The following is an 18,381-nucleotide window of genomic DNA, read 5'->3' as shown; positions in this document are numbered from 1 at the left end:
CCTAGCAACTTCTTTCCCTTTTCTCACACGGGGGCACTTTGCTGGACGGAGAAGGGGGGAAAAAAAACATGGATGAAAAACAGCAGCAGACACTTCCAGCCTTGTGTTTTTAGCCTTGTTGGGTTTTGTAAGTACCATGATGCAAAACAGACTGTTGCGGGATTCTCATGAATACAGCATGAAAGGAGGGATTTGAAGAGAAGAGGGGATTTTTAGCAAATCATTTTCTTTCCTTTTCTTTTTTTAACTTGATCCCGTAGTTAAAACCCACCACCCCCCTTTGCCCTTCTTCTCTCCTGTAGGAAAATATAATTAATTAAAAAAAATGGACAAGATGGACAAAAAAAATATTAAAACAACAATGACCAAAAAATAAAGTTTACAACTCAACTTAAATGCTTTGTTTAATTTATTGTACCATTAATTGTGCTTGTCTTGGGTACTGCAATTTTGCTCTTCACTGCATGAAGAAACAGTTAACTATAATGAGACAGAAATATATTTTTCTTTAGACAATAACAAGAGCACATTTAATTTGAAGCTCACTAAGCATTTGCTATTATGTCAGGCTGACAAAACGAAGTAATTACCTCCTGGGGGACTTTTTGTATTCTCTTCACATTCTCATTAGCTTGGATTCGTTCCACTCAGTGGTACAACTCAGCATTTTAATTTAAAACGGTCACTAGGGGGACCCCTCTTTATACACCAAGTTTGGTGCCGACATCATGAGGCACACAGTCCTTGTGGCAAAAAATGATTCCGCTTTAGGTTAGTGGGACGCTCTTCTTCCCCTTCAGGCAAGTATGACACCACACGATGTGGCTCAGTGACAGCGCTCTAGATCAATGTACTACTGAGTACACCAGCTAGGTTTACGTCAGTGTGTCAGAGTGTGTGGCCTACTTTCCTCTCGGTGCAACACGTTTGGACACACACACACGGTCAGCGGCGGCGGTGAACTCAGTGCGACAGGGCGTAGAGCTGCTCCGCGCTGCGCTTCAATCGGTGCCTGTACTCCAGGTTGGAGTAGTTGCCTTCAGGGACCCCCTGTGTGCCGTAGAGGAGACCCCAGCAGCAGCAGGCGATCACTGCTGTGCTGTCACTGTCACCTGAACAAGAAGAAGAGGATACAGCATGAGAATGAAAGTCCCAAAAGGCAACTTGAGGTAAGTATAAGGTCAGAAAAACAGGTAATCAACAGTCAATATTTATTAAATTCCCATAAAAGGTAACCTTCTCTTAGACTACCCCTCTCCAAATAAAATAGAAATAAAAAGGGCTACTTGATCTGATCAGCACAAATTAAGTATACTGCTCTTGTAGCACCAACAAATCAAGGTTTTTTAAATCTCAAACATCCGAAGGGGCGGAAGCTCACTCATGGTTCATTTTCTTCCTGCTGTATCTAGACGGGACATCAGTCTGAGTAATAGATTGTTGATGTTTGAATTATTAATATTCTATCTAATAATTATGATTTATTAGCACCCGTGACATCAAACATTGGTTTATGGTTTTATTTTGAAGCCTTACCCCCCCCCCCCCCCCCCCGCCCATGACGTGTATTATGACATTTTGAGGTCATACAAAAATATGACTTTTTTGACGCCTTACTACTAATACTATGACCATTTTTATTTTTTTGACATTTTTAGGCCATTCTTAAGCCATTCTTTACTTTTTTTGGCCGATTTTGACGCCTTACTGTACTATGACGTTTTTTATGACATTTTGAGGTGAAATTTTTTTTGACTTTTTTTGGCTGAAAAAAACGCCATACTATACTATGACGTTTTTTATGACATTTTGAGGTGAAAAAATGTTTTGACTTTTTTTGGCCGAAAAAAACGCCATACTATACTATGACGTTTTTATGACATTTTGAGGTGAAAAAAAATTTTGACTTTTTTTGGCCGATTTTGACGCCTTACTATACTATGACATTTTGAGGTCAAAAAACAATTTTGACTTTTTTTGCCCGATTTTGACGCCTTACTATACTATGACATTTTTTATGACATTTTGAGGTGAAAATTTTTTTGACTTTTTTTGGCTGAAAAAAACGCCATACTATACTATGACGTTTTTTATGACATTTTGAGGTGAAAAATTTTTTTGACTTTTTTTGGCCGAAAAAAACGCCATACTATACTATGACGTTTTTATGACATTTTGAGGTGAAAAAAATTTTTGACTTTTTTTGGCCGATTTTGACGCCTTACTATACTATGACGTTTTTTTATGACATTTTGAGGTCAAAAAAAATTTGGACTTTTTTTGGCCGAATTTGACGCCATACTATACTATGACGTTTTTTATGACATTTTGAAGTCAAAAAAATTTTGACTTTTTTTGGCCGAAAAAAAAACGGCATACTATACTATGACGTTTTTTATGACATTTTGAGGTGAAAAAAAATTTGGACTTTTTTTGGCCGATTTTGACGCCTTACTATACTATGACGTTTTTTATGACATTTTGAGGCCAAAAAAAATTTGGACTTTTTTTGCCCGAAAAAAATGGCATACTATACTATACTATGACGTTTTTTATGACATTTTGAGGTGAAAAAAAATTTTGACTTTTTTTGGCCGAAAAAAACGCCATACTATACTATGACGTTTTTTATGACATTTTGAGGTCAAAAAAAATTTTGACTTTTTTTGGCCGAAAAAAACAGCATACTATACTATGACGTTTTTTATGACATTTTGAGGTGAAAAAAAATGTTGACTTTTTTTGGCCGATTTTGGCGCCTTACTATACTATGACGTTTTTTATGACATTTTGAGGTGAAAAAAAATTTGGACTTTTTTTGGCCGAAAAAAACGCCATACTATACTATGACGTTTTTTATGACATTTTGAGGTGAAAAAAATTTTTGACTTTTTTTGGCCGAAAAAAACGCCATACTATACTATGACGTTTTTTATGACATTTTGAGGTGAAAAAAAATTTGGACTTTTTTTGGCCGAAAAAAACGCCATACTATACTATGACGTTTTTTATGACATTTTGAGGTGAAAAAAATTTTTGACTTTTTTTGCCCGAAAAAAACGCCATACTATACTATGACGTTTTTTATGACATTTTGAGGTCAAAAAAAATTTGGACTTTTTTTGGCCGAAAAAAACGGCATACTATACTATGACGTTTTTTATGACATTTTGAGGTGAAAAAAAATTTGGACTTTTTTTGGCCGAAAAAAACGCCATACTATACTATGACGTTTTTTATGACATTTTGAGGTCAAAAAAAATTTGGACTTTTTTTGGCCGAATTTGACGCCATACTATACTATGACGTTTTTTATGACATTTTGAGGTGAAAAATTTTTTTGACTTTTTTTGCTCGATTTTGACGCCTTACTATACTATGACGTTTTTTATGACATTTTGAGGTGAAAAAAATTTTTGACTTTTTTTGGCCGAAAAAAACGCCATACTATACTATGACGTTTTTTATGACATTTTGAGGTGAAAAAAATTTTTGACTTTTTTTGGCCGAAAAAGACGCCATACTATACTATGACGTTTTTTATGACATTTTGAGGTCAAAAAAAATTTTGACTTTTTTTGGCCGATTTTGACGCCATACTATACTATGACGTTTTTTATGACATTTTGAGGTCAAAAAAAATTTTGACTTTTTTTGGCCGAATTTGATGCCATACTATACTATGACGTTTTTTATGACATTTTGAGGTGAAAAAATTTTTTGACTTTTTTTGCTCGATTTTGACGCCATACTATACTATGATGTTTTTTATGACATTTTGAGGTGAAAAATTTTTTTGACTTTTTTTAGCCGAAAAAAACGCCATACTATACTATGACGTTTTTTATGACATTTTGAGGTGAAAAAAAATTTTGACTTTTTTTGGCCGAATTTGACGCTATACTATAGTACAACGTTTTTATGACATTTTGAGGCCAATAAAAATTTGGACTTTTTTTGCCCGAAAAAAACGGCATACTATACTATACTATGACGTTTTTTATGACATTTTGAGGTGAAAAAAAAATTTGACTTTTTTTGGCCGATTTTGACGCCTTACTATACTATGATGTTTTTTATGACATTTTGAGGTCAAAAAAAATTTTGACTTTTTTTGGCCGAAAAAAACGCCATACTATACTATGACGTTTTTTATGACATTTTGAGGCCAAAAAAAATTTTGACTTTTTTTGGCCGAAAAAAATGGCATACTATACTATGACGTTTTTTATGACATTTTGAGGTGAAAAAAAATTTGGACTTTTTTTGGCCGAAAAAAACGCCATACTATACTATGACGTTTTTTATGACATTTTGAGGTGAAAAAAAATTTGGACTTTTTTTGGCCGAAAAAAACGCCATACTATACTATGACGTTTTTTATGACATTTTGAGGTGAAAAATTTTTTTGACTTTTTTTGGCCGAAAAAGACGCCATACTATACTATGACGTTTTTTATGACATTTTGAGGTAAAAAAAAATTTGGACTTTTTTTGGCCGAAAAAAACGCCATACTATACTATGACGTTTTTTATGACATTTTGAGGTAAAAAAAAATTTGGACTTTTTTTGGCCGAAAAAAACGCCATACTATACTATGACGTTTTTTATGACATTTTGAGGTGAAAAAAAATTTGGACTTTTTTTGGCCTAAAAAAACGCCATACTATACTATGACGTTTTTTATGACATTTTGAGGTCAAAAAAAATTTGGACTTTTTTTGGCCGAAAAAAACGGCATACTATACTATGACGTTTTTTATGACATTTTGAGGTGAAAAAAATTTTTGACTTTTTTTGGCCGAAAAAAACGGCATACTATACTATGACGTTTTTTATGACATTTTGAGGTGAAAAAAAATTTTGACTTTTTTTGGCCGATTTTGATGCCTTACTATACTATGACGTTTTTTATGACATTTTGAGGTCAAAAAATTTTTTGACTTTTTTTGGCCGAAAAAAACGCCATACTATACCATGACGTTTTTATGACATTTTGAGGTCAAAAAAAATTTGGACTTTTTTGGCCGAAAAAAACGCCATACTATACTATGACGTTTTTTATGACATTTTGAGGTGAAAAAAAATTTTGACTTTTTTTGGCCGATTTTGATGCCTTACTATACTATGACGTTTTTTATGACATTTTGAGGTGAAAAAAATTTTTGACTTTTTTTGGCCGAAAAAAACGCCATACTATACCATGACGTTTTTTATGACATTTTGAGGTCAAAAAAAATTTTGACTTTTTTTGGCCGAAAAAAACGCCATACTATACAATGACGTTTTTTATGACATTTTGAGGTAAAAAAAAATTTGGACTTTTTTTGGCCGAAAAAAACGCCATACTATACTATGACATTTTTTATGACATTTTGAGGTGAAAAAAAATTTGGACTTTTTTTGGCCTAAAAAAACGCCATACTATACTATGACGTTTTTTATGACATTTTGAGGTAAAAAAAAATTTGGACTTTTTTTGGCCGATTTTGATGCCTTACTATACTATGACGTTTTTTATGACATTTTGAGGTCAAAAAAATTTTTGACTTTTTTTGGCCGAAAAAAACGCCATACTATACCATGACGTTTTTTATGACATTTTGAGGTCAAAAAAAATTTTGACTTTTTTTGGCCGAAAAAAACGCCATACTATACTATGACGTTTTTTATGACATTTTGAGGTCAAAAAAAATTTGGACTTTTTTTGGCCGAAAAAAACGGCATACTATACTATGACGTTTTTTATGACATTTTGAGGTCAAAAAAATTTTTGACTTTTTTTGCCCGATTTTGACGCCTTACTATACTGTGACGTTTTTTATGACATTTTGACGTGAAAAAATTTTTTGACTTTTTTTGGCCGAATTTGACGCTATACTATAGTATGAAGTTTTTTATGACATTTTGAGGTGAAAAAGTTTTTTGACTTTTTTTGGCCGAAAAAAACGCCATACTATACTATGACGTTTTTTATGACATTTTGAGGTCAAAAAAAATTTGGACTTTTTTTGGCCGAAAAAAACGCCATACTATACTATGACGTTTTTTATGACATTTTGAGGTGAAAAAAAAATTTGAGTTTTTTTGGCCTAAAAAAACGCCATACTATACAATGACGTTTTTTATGACATTTTGAGGTAAAAAAAAATTTGGACTTTTTTTGGCCGAAAAAAACGCCATACTATATTATGACATTTTTTATGACATTTTGAGGTGAAAATTTTTTTTGACTTTTTTTGGCCGAAAAAGACGCCATACTATACTATGACGTTTTTTATGACATTTTGAGGTCAAAAAAAATTTGGACTTTTTTTGGCCGAAAAAACGCCATACTATACTATGACGTTTTTTATGACATTTTGAGGTGAAAAAAAATTTGGACTTTTTTTGGCCGAAAAAAACAGCATACTATACTATGACGTTTTTTATGACATTTTGAGGTCAAAAAAAATTTGGACTTTTTTTGGCCGATTTTGACGCCATACTATACTATGACGTTTTTTATGACATTTTGAGGTGAAAAAATTTTTGACTTTTTTTAGCCGAAAAAAAACGCCATACTATACTATGACGTTTTTTATGACATTTTGAGGTGAAAAAAAATGTTGACTTTTTTTGGCCGAAAAAAACGCCATACTATACTATGACGTTTTTTATGACATTTTGAGGTCAAAAAAAAATTGGACTTTTTTTGGCCGAAAAAACGCCATACTATACTATGACGTTTTTTATGACATTTTGAGGTGAAAAAAAATTTGGACTTTTTTTGGCCGAAAAAAACAGCATACTATACTATGACGTTTTTTATGACATTTTGAGGTGAAAAAAAATTTGGACTTTTTTTGGCCGAAAAAAACGCCATACTATACTATGACGTTTTTTATGACATTTTGAGGCCAAAAAAATTTTTGACTTTTTTTGGCCGAAAAAAACGGCATACTATACTATGACGTTTTTTATGACATTTTGAGGTCAAAAAAAATTTGGACATTTTTTGGCCGATTTTGACGCCATACCATACTATGACGTTTTTTATGACATTTTGAGGTGAAAAAAATTTTTGACATTTTTTGCCCGAAAAAAACGCCATACTATACTATGACGTTTTTTATGACATTTTGAGGTAAAAAAAAATGTTGACTTTTTTTGGCCGAAAAAAAACGCCATACTATACTATGACGTTTTTTATGACATTTTGAGGTGAAAAAAATTTTTGACTTTTTTTGGCCGAAAAAGACGCCATACTATACTATGACGTTTTTTATGACATTTTGAGGTCAAAAAAAATTTGGACTTTTTTTGGCCGATTTTGACGCCATACTATACTATGACATTTTTTGTGACATTTTGAGGTGAAAAAAATTTTTGACTTTTTTTGACCGATTTTGACGCCTTACTATACTATGACGTTTTTTATGACATTTTGAGGTGAAAAAAAATGTTGACTTTTTTTGGTCGACAAAAACGGCATACTATACTATGACGTTTTTTATGACATTTTGAGGTCAAAAAAAATTTGGACTTTTTTTGGCCGAAAAAAACGCCATACTATACTATGACGTTTTTTATGACATTTTGAGGTGAAAAAATTTTTTGACTTTTTTTGGCCGAAAAAAACGCCATACTATACTATGAAGTTTTTTATGACATTTTGAGGTGAAAAAATTTTTTGACTTTTTTTGGCCGAAAAAAACGCCATACTATACTATGACGTTTTTTATGACATTTTGAGGTCAAAAAAAATTTGGACTTTTTTTGGCCGAAAAAAACGCCATACTATACTATGACGTTTTTTTATGACATTTTGAGGTCAAAAAAATTTTTGACTTTTTTTGGCCGAAAAAAACACCATACTATACCATGACGTTTTTTATGACATTTTGAGGTGAAAAAAAATTTTGACTTTTTTTGGCCGAAAAAAACGCCATACTATACTATGACGTTTTTTATGACATTTTGAGGTCAAAAAAAATTTTGACTTTTTTTGGCCGAAAAAAACGCCATACTATACTATGACGTTTTTTATGACATTTTGAGGTCAAAAAAATTTTTGACTTTTTTTGCCCGATTTTGACGCCTTACTATACTGTGACGTTTTTTATGACATTTTGACGTGAAAAAATTTTTTGACTTTTTTTGGCCGAATTTGACGCTATACTATAGTACGACGTTTTTTATGACATTTTGAGGTGAAAAAGTTTTTTGACTTTTTTTGGCCGAAAAAAACGCCATACTATACTATGACGTTTTTTATGACATTTTGAGGTCAAAAAAAATTTGGACTTTTTTTGGCCGAAAAAAACGCCATACTATACTATGACGTTTTTTATGACATTTTGAGGTGAAAAATTTTTTTGACTTTTTTTGGCCGAAAAAGACGCCATACTATACTATGACGTTTTTTATGACATTTTGAGGTCAAAAAAAATTTGGACTTTTTTTGCCCAAAAAAAACACCATACTATACTATGACGTTTTTTATGACATTTTGAGGTCAAAAAAAATTTGGACTTTTTTTGGCCGAAAAAAACGCCATACTATACTATGACGTTTTTTATGACATTTTGAGGTGAAAAAAAATTTTGACTTTTTTTGGCCGATTTTGACGTCTTACTATACTGTGACGTTTTTTATAACATTTTGAGGTCAAAAAAAATTTTGACTTTTTTTGGCCGAAAAAAACGGCATACTATACTATGAAGTTTTTTATGACATTTTGAGGTGAAAAAAAAATTTGACTTTTTTTGGCCGATTTTGATGCCTTACTATACTATGACGTTTTTTATGACATTTTGAGGTCAAAAAAAATTTTGACTTTTTTTGGCCGAATTTGACGCCATACTATACTATGACGTTTTTTATGACATTTTGAGGTGAAAAAATTTCTTGACTTTTTTTGGCCGAAAAAAAAGCCATACTATACTATGACGTTTTTTATGACATTTTGAGGTGAAAAAAAATGTTGACTTTTTTTGGCCGAAAAAAACGCCATACTATACTATGACGTTTTTTATGACATTTTGAGGTGAAAAAAAATTTGGACTTTTTTTGGCCGAAAAAACGCCATACTATACTATGACGTTTTTTATGACATTTTGAGGTGAAAAAAATTTTTGACTTTTTTTGGCCGAAAAAAACGCCATACTATACTATGAAGTTTTTTATGACATTTTGAGGTGAAAAAATTTTTTGACTTTTTTTGGCCGAAAAAAACGCCATACTATACTATGACGTTTTTTATGACATTTTGAGGTCAAAAAAAATTTGGACTTTTTTTGGCCGAAAAAAACGCCATACTATACTATGACGTTTTTTATGACATTTTGAGGTCAAAAAAATTTTTGACTTTTTTTGGCCGAAAAAAACGCCATACTATACCATGACGTTTTTTATGACATTTTGAGGTGAAAAAAAATTTTGACTTTTTTTGGCCGAAAAAAACGCCATACTATACTATGACGTTTTTTATGACATTTTGAGGTCAAAAAAAATTGGGACTTTTTTTGGCCGAAAAAAACGCCATACTATACTATGACGTTTTTTATGACATTTTGAGGTCAAAAAATTTTTTGACTTTTTTTGCCCGATTTTGACGCCTTACTATACTGTGACGTTTTTTATGACATTTTGACGTGAAAAAAATTTTTGACTTTTTTTGGCCGAATTTGACGCTATACTATAGTACGACGTTTTTTATGACATTTTGAGGTGAAAAAGTTTTTTGACTTTTTTTGGCCGAAAAAAACGCCATACTATACTATGACGTTTTTTATGACATTTTGAGGTCAAAAAAAATTTGGACTTTTTTTGGCCGAAAAAAACGCCATACTATACTATGACGTTTTTTATGACATTTTGAGGTGAAAAAATTTTTTGACTTTTTTTGGCCGAAAAAGACGCCATACTATACTATGACGTTTTTTATTACATTTTGAGGTCAAAAAAAATTTGGACTTTTTTTGCCCGAAAAAAACGCCATACTATACTATGACGTTTTTTATGACATTTTGAGGTGAAAAAAAATTTGGACTTTTTTTGGCCGAAAAAAACGCCATACTATACTATGACGTTTTTTATGACATTTTGAGGTGAAAAAAAAATTTGACTTTTTTTGGCCGATTTTGATGCCTTACTATACTATGACGTTTTTTATGACATTTTGAGGTAAAAAAAAATTTTGACTTTTTTTGGCCGAATTTGACGCCATACTATACTATGACGTTTTTTATGACATTTTGAGGTGAAAAAATTTCTTGACTTTTTTTGGCCGAAAAAAAAGCCATACTATACTATGACGTTTTTTATGACATTTTGAGGTGAAAAAAAATGTTGACTTTTTTTGGCCGAAAAAAACGCCATACTATACTATGACGTTTTTTATGACATTTTGAGGTGAAAAAAAATTTGGACTTTTTTTGGCCGAAAAAATGCCATACTATACTATGACGTTTTTTATGACATTTTGAGGTGAAAAAAAATTTGGACTTTTTTTGGCCGAAAAAAACGGCATAATATACTATGACGTTTTTTATGACATTTTGATGTGAAAAATTTTTTTGACTTTTTTTGGCCGAAAAAAAGGCCATACTATACTATGACGTTTTTTATGACATTTTGAGGTGAAAAAATTTTTTGACTTTTTTTGCCCGAAAAAAACGCCATACTATACTATGACGTTTTTTATGACATTTTGAGGTGAAAAAAAATTTTGACTTTTTTTCCCCGAAAAAAACGCCATACTATACTATGACGTTTTTTATGACATTTTGAGGTCAAAAAAATTTTTGACTTTTTTTGGCCGAAAAAAACGGCATAATATACTATGACGTTTTTTATGACATTTTGAGGTGAAAAAAATTTTTTACTTTTTTTGCTCGATTTTGACGCCTTACTATACTATGACGTTTTTTATGACATTTTGAGGTGAAAAATTTTTTTGACTTTTTTTGGCCGAAAAAGACGCCATACTATACTATGACGTTTTTTATGACATTTTGAGGTAAAAAAAAATGTTGACTTTTTTTGGCCGAAAAAAAACGCCATACTATACTATGACGTTTTTTATGACATTTTGAGGTGAAAAAATTTTTTGACTTTTTTTGGCCGAAAAAGACGCCATACTATACTATGACGTTTTTTATGACATTTTGAGGTCAAAAAAAATTTGGACTTTTTTTGGCCGATTTTGACGCCATACTATACTATGACATTTTTTATGACATTTTGAGGTGAAAAAATTTTTTGACTTTTATTGACCGATTTTGACGCCTTACTATACTATGACGTTTTTTATGACATTTTGAGGTGAAAAAAAATGTTGACTTTTTTTGGTCGACAAAAACGGCATACTATACTATGACGTTTTTTATGACATTTTGAGGTCAAAAAAAATTTGGACTTTTTTTGGCCGAAAAAAACGCCATACTATACTATGACGTTTTTTATGACATTTTGAGGTGAAAAAAATTTTTGACTTTTTTTGGCCGAAAAAAACGCCATACTATACTATGAAGTTTTTTATGACATTTTGAGGTGAAAAATTTTTTTGACTTTTTTTGGCCGAAAAAAACGCCATACTATACTATGACGTTTTTTATGACATTTTGAGGTCAAAAAAAATTTGGACTTTTTTTGGCCGAAAAAAACGCCATACTATACTATGACGTTTTTTTATGACATTTTGAGGTCAAAAAAATTTTTGACTTTTTTTGGCCGAAACAAACGCCATACTATACCATGACGTTTTTTATGACATTTTGAGGTGAAAAAAAATTTTGACTTTTTTTGGCCGAAAAAAACGCCATACTATACTATGACGTTTTTTATGACATTTTGAGGTCAAAAAAAATTTGGACTTTTTTTGGCCGAAAAAAACGCCATACTATACTATGACGTTTTTTATGACATTTTGAGGTCAAAAAAATTTTTGACTTTTTTTGCCCGATTTTGACGCCTTACTATACTGTGACGTTTTTTATGACATTTTGACGTGAAAAAATTTTTTGACTTTTTTTGGCCGAATTTGACGCTATACTATAGTACGACGTTTTTTATGACATTTTGAGGTGAAAAAGTTTTTTGACTTTTTTTGGCCGAAAAAAACGCCATACTATACTATGACGTTTTTTATGACATTTTGAGGTCAAAAAAAATTTGGACTTTTTTTGGCCGAAAAAAACGCCATACTATACTATGACGTTTTTTATGACATTTTGAGGTGAAAAAATTTTTTGACTTTTTTTGGCCGAAAAAGACGCCATACTATACTATGACGTTTTTTATGACATTTTGAGGTCAAAAAAAATTTGGACTTTTTTTGCCCGAAAAAAAACGCCATACTATACTATGACGTTTTTTATGACATTTTGAGGTCAAAAAAAATTTGGACTTTTTTTGGCCGAAAAAAACGCCATACTATACTATGACGTTTTTTATGACATTTTGAGGTGAAAAAAAATTTCGACTTTTTTTGGCCGATTTTGACGCCTTACTATACTGTGACGTTTTTTATAACATTTTGAGGTCAAAAAAAATTTTGACTTTTTTTGGCCGAAAAAAACGGCATACTATACTATGAAGTTTTTTATGACATTTTGAGGTGAAAAAAAAATTTGACTTTTTTTGGCCGATTTTGATGCCTTACTATACTATGACGTTTTTTATGACATTTTGAGGTCAAAAAAAATTTTGACTTTTTTTGGCCGAATTTGACGCCATACTATACTATGACGTTTTTTATGACATTTTGAGGTGAAAAAATTTCTTGACTTTTTTTGGCCGAAAAAAAAGCCATACTATACTATGACGTTTTTTATGACATTTTGAGGTGAAAAAAAATGTTGACTTTTTTTGGCCGAAAAAAACGCCATACTATACTATGACGTTTTTTATGACATTTTGAGGTGAAAAAAATTTTTGACTTTTTTTGGCCGAAAAAAACGCCATACTATACTATGAAGTTTTTTATGACATTTTGAGGTGAAAAAATTTTTTGACTTTTTTTGGCCGAAAAAAACGCCATACTATACTATGACGTTTTTTATGACATTTTGAGGTCAAAAAAAATTTGGACTTTTTTTGGCCGAAAAAAACGCCATACTATACTATGACGTTTTTTATGACATTTTGAGGTGAAAAAAAATTTTGACTTTTTTTGGCCGAAAAAAACGCCATACTATACTATGACGTTTTTTATGACATTTTGAGGTCAAAAAAAATTTGGACTTTTTTTGGCCGAAAAAAACGCCATACTATACTATGACGTTTTTTATGACATTTTGAGGTCAAAAAAATTTTTGACTTTTTTTGCCCGATTTTGACGCCTTACTATACTGTGACGTTTTTTATGACATTTTGACGTGAAAAAAATTTTTGACTTTTTTTGGCCGAATTTGACGCTATACTATAGTACGACGTTTTTTATGACATTTTGAGGTGAAAAAGTTTTTTGACTTTTTTTGGCCGAAAAAAACGCCATACTATACTATGACGTTTTTTATGACATTTTGAGGTCAAAAAAATTTTTGACTTTTTTTGGCCGAAAAAAACGCCATACTATACTATGACGTTTTTTATGACATTTTGAGGTGAAAAAATTTTTTGACTTTTTTTGGCCGAAAAAGACGCCATACTATACTATGACGTTTTTTATGACATTTTGAGGTCAAAAAAAATTTTGACTTTTTTTGGCCGAAAAAAACGGCATACTATACTATGAAGTTTTTTATGACATTTTGAGGTGAAAAAAAAATTTGACTTTTTTTGGCCGATTTTGATGCCTTACTATACTATGACGTTTTTTATGACATTTTGAGGTCAAAAAAAATTTTGACTTTTTTTGGCCGAATTTGACGCCATACTATACTATGACGTTTTTTATGACATTTTGAGGTGAAAAAATTTCTTGACTTTTTTTGGCCGAAAAAAAAGCCATACTATACTATGACGTTTTTTATGACATTTTGAGGTGAAAAAAAATGTTGACTTTTTTTGGCCGAAAAAAACGCCATACTATACTATGACGTTTTTTATGACATTTTGAGGTGAAAAAAAATTTGGACTTTTTTTGGCCGAAAAAATGCCATACTATACTATGACGTTTTTTATGACATTTTGAGGTCAAAAAAAATTTTGACTTTTTTTGGCCGAAAAAAACGGCATAATATACTATGACGTTTTTTATGACATTTTGATGTGAAAAATTTTTTTGACTTTTTTTGCCCGAAAAAAATGCCATACTATACTATGACGTTTTTTATGACATTTTGAGGTGAAAAATTTTTTTGACTTTTTTTGCCCGAAAAAAACGCCATACTATACTATGACGTTTTTTATGACATTTTGAGGTGAAAAAAAATTTGGACTTTTTTTCCCCGAAAAAAACGCCATACTATACTATGACGTTTTTTATGACATTTTGAGGCCAAAAAAATTTTTGACTTTTTTTGGCCGAAAAAAACGGCATAATATACTATGACGTTTTTTATGACATTTTGAGGTGAAAAAAATTTTTTACTTTTTTTGCTCAATTTTGACGCCTTACTATACTATGACGTTTTTTATGACATTTTGAGGTGAAAAATTTTTTTGACTTTTTTTGGCCGAAAAAGACGCCATACTATACTATGACGTTTTTTATTACATTTTGAGGTCAAAAAAAATTTGGACTTTTTTTGGCCGAATTTGACGCCATACTATACTATGACGTTTTTTATGACATTTTGAGGTGAAAAAATTTTTTGACTTTTTTTGCTCGATTTTGACGCCTTACTATACTATGACGTTTTTTATGACATTTTGAGGTGAAAAATTTTTTTGACTTTTTTTGGCCGAAAAAAACGCCATACTATACTATGACGTTTTTTATGACATTTTGAGGTCAAAAAAAATTTTGACTTTTTTTGGCCGATTTTGACGCCATACTATACTATGACGTTTTTTATGACATTTTGAGGTCAAAAAAAATGTTGACTTTTTTTGGCCGAAAAAAACGGCATACTATACTATGACGTTTTTTATGACATTTTGAGGTCAAAAAAAATTTTGACATTTTTTGCCCGATTTTGACGCCTTACTATACTGTGATGTTTTTTATGACATTTTGAGGTGAAAAAAATTTTTGACTTTTTTTGGCCGAATTTGACGCCATACTATACTATGACGTTTTTTATGACATTTTGAGGTCAAAAAAAATTTTGACTTTTTTTGGCCTAAAAAAACGCCATACTATACTATGACGTTTTTTATGACATTTTGAGGTGAAAAAAAATTTGGACTTTTTTTGGCCGAAAAAATGCCATACTATACTATGACGTTTTTTATGACATTTTGAGGTCAAAAAAAATTTTGACTTTTTTTGGCCGAAAAAAACGGCATAATATACTATGACGTTTTTTATGACATTTTGATGTGAAAAATTTTTTTGACTTTTTTTGCCCGAAAAAAACGCCATACTATACTATGACGTTTTTTATGACATTTTGAGGTGAAAAAAAATTTGGACTTTTTTTCCCCGAAAAAAACGCCATACTATACTATGACGTTTTTTATGACATTTTGAGGCCAAAAAAATTTTTGACTTTTTTTGGCCGAAAAAAACGGCATAATATACTATGACGTTTTTTATGACATTTTGAGGTGAAAAAATTTTTTTACTTTTTTTGCTCAATTTTGACGCCTTACTATACTATGACGTTTTTTATGACATTTTGAGGTGAAAATTTTTTTTGACTTTTTTTGGCCGAAAAAGACGCCATACTATACTATGACGTTTTTTATTACATTTTGAGGTCAAAAAAAATTTGGACTTTTTTTGGCCGAATTTGACGCCATACTATACTATGACGTTTTTTATGACATTTTGAGGTGAAAAAATTTTTTGACTTTTTTTGCTCGATTTTGACGCCTTACTATACTATGACGTTTTTTATGACATTTTGAGGTGAAAAATTTTTTTGACTTTTTTTGGCCGAAAAAAACGCCATACTATACTATGACGTTTTTTATGACATTTTGAGGTCAAAAAAAATTTTGACTTTTTTTGGCCGATTTTGACGCCATACTATACTATGACGTTTTTTATGACATTTTGAGGTCAAAAAAAATGTTGACTTTTTTTGGCCGAAAAAAACGGCATACTATACTATGACGTTTTTTATGACATTTTGAGGTCAAAAAAAATTTTGACATTTTTTGCCCGATTTTGACGCCTTACTATACTGTGATGTTTTTTATGACATTTTGAGGTGAAAAAAAATTTTGACTTTTTTTGGCCGAATTTGACGCTATACTATAGTACGACGTTTTTTATGACATTTTGAGGTGAAAAAATTTTTTGACTTTTTTTTGCCGAAAAAAACGCCATACTATACTATGACGTTTTTTATGACATTTTGAGGTCAAAAAAAATTTTGACTTTTTTTGGCCTAAAAAAACGCCATACTATACTATGACGTTTTTTATGACATTTTGAGGTCAAAAAAAATTTGGACTTTTTTTGGCCGAAAAAAACGCCATACTATACTATGACGTTTATTATGACATTTTGAGGTCAAAAAAAATTTGGACTTTTTTTGGCCGAAAAAAACGCCATACTATACTATGACGTTTTTTATGACGTTTTGAGGTAAAAAAAAATTTGTACTTTTTTTGGCCGAAAAAAACGCCATACTATACTATGACGTTTTTTATGACATTTTGAGGTGAAAAAAAATTTGGACTTTTTTTGGCCGAAAAAAACGCCATACTATACTATGACGTTTTTTATGACATTTTGAGGTCAAAAAAATGTTGACTTTTTTTGGCCGAAAAAAACGCCATACTATACCATGACGTTTTTTATGACATTTTGAGGTGAAAAAAAATTTTGACTTTTTTTGGCCGAAAAAAACGCCATACTATACTATGAAGTTTTTTATGACATTTTGAGGTGAAAAAAAATTTTGACTTTTTTTGGCCGATTTTGATGCCTTACTATACTATGACGTTTTTTATGACATTTTGAGGTAAAAAAAAATTTGGACTTTTTTTGGCCGAAAAAAACGCCATACTATACTATGAAGTTTTTTATGACATTTTGAGGTGAAAAAAAATTTTGACTTTTTTTGGCCGATTTTGATGCCTTACTATACAATGACGTTTTTTATGACATTTTGAGGTAAAAAAAAATTTGGACTTTTTTTGGCCTAAAAAAACGCCATACTATACTATGACGTTTTTTATGACATTTTGAGGTGAAAAAAAATTTGGACTTTTTTTGGCCGAAAAAAACGCCATACTATACTATGACGTTTTTTATGACATTTTGAGGTGAAAAAAATTTTTGACTTTTTTTGGCCGAAAAAAACGCCATACTATACTATGAAGTTTTTTATGACATTTTGAGGTGAAAAAAAATTTTGACTTTTTTTGGCCGATTTTGAGGCCTTACTATACTATGACGTTTTTTATGACATTTTGAGGTCAAAAAAATTTTTGACTTTTTTTGGCCGAAAAAAACACCATACTATACCATGACGTTTTTTATGACATTTTGAGGTCAAAAAAAATTTGGACTTTTTTTGGCCGAAAAAAACGCCATACTATACTATGACGTTTTTTATGACATTTTGAGGTGAAAAAAAAATTTGAGTTTTTTTGGCCTAAAAAAACGCCATACTATACAATGACGTTTTTTATGACATTTTGAGGTAAAAAAAAAATTTGGACTTTTTTTGGCCGAAAAAAACGCCATACTATACTATGACATTTTGAGGTGAAAAAAAATTTGGACTTTTTTTGGCCTAAAAAAACGCCATACTATACTATGACGTTTTTTATGACATTTTGAGGTCAAAAAAAATTTGGACTTTTTTTGGCCGAAAAAAATGCCATACTATACTATGACGTTTTTTATGACATTTTGAGGTGAAAAAAAATTTGGACTTTTTTTGGCCGAAAAAAACGCCATACTATACTATGACGTTTTTTATGACATTTTGAGGTGAAAAAATTTTTTGACTTTTTTTGGCCGAAAAAGACGCCATACTATACTATGACGTTTTTTATGACATTTTGAGGTCAAAAAAAATTTGGACTTTTTTTGGCCGAAAAAAACGCCATACTATACTATGACGTTTTTTATGACATTTTGAGGTCAAAAAAAATGTTGACTTTTTTTGGCCGATTTTGATGCCTTACTATACTATGACGTTTTTTATGACATTTTGAGGTGAAAAAAAATGTTGACTTTTTTTGGCCGAAAAAAACGCCATACTATACTACGACGTTTTTTATGACATTTTGAGGTGAAAAAAATTTTTGACTTTTTTTGTCCGAATTTGACGCTATACTATAGTACGACGTTTTTTATGACATTTTGAGGTGAAAAATTTTTTTGA

At 30.6% G+C, this 18,381-nt stretch overlaps 1 protein-coding gene across 1 annotated transcript in view; it reads right to left on the bottom strand.

Annotated features, from left to right (window-relative positions):
• Nucleotides 1–391: 391 nt before the first annotated feature.
• adprh (ADP-ribosylarginine hydrolase) overlaps nt 392–18,381 on the bottom strand; it is a 39,167-nt gene continuing 21,177 nt past the window's right edge. Inside the window, exon 8 of the mRNA XM_041066998.1 lies at nt 392–1,112. Coding sequence (XP_040922932.1) covers nt 964–1,112 — 149 coding nt within the window. The 3' untranslated portion in view covers nt 392–963. The remainder of the gene's footprint in view (nt 1,113–18,381) is intronic.

This window comes from Toxotes jaculatrix, chromosome 21 (assembly GCF_017976425.1).
Source record: "Toxotes jaculatrix isolate fToxJac2 chromosome 21, fToxJac2.pri, whole genome shotgun sequence".
Classification (NCBI taxonomy): domain Eukaryota; kingdom Metazoa; phylum Chordata; class Actinopteri; family Toxotidae; genus Toxotes; species Toxotes jaculatrix.
Note: the sequence above shows the minus strand (reverse complement) of the source record. Positions and strands in the feature narration are given on the sequence as shown.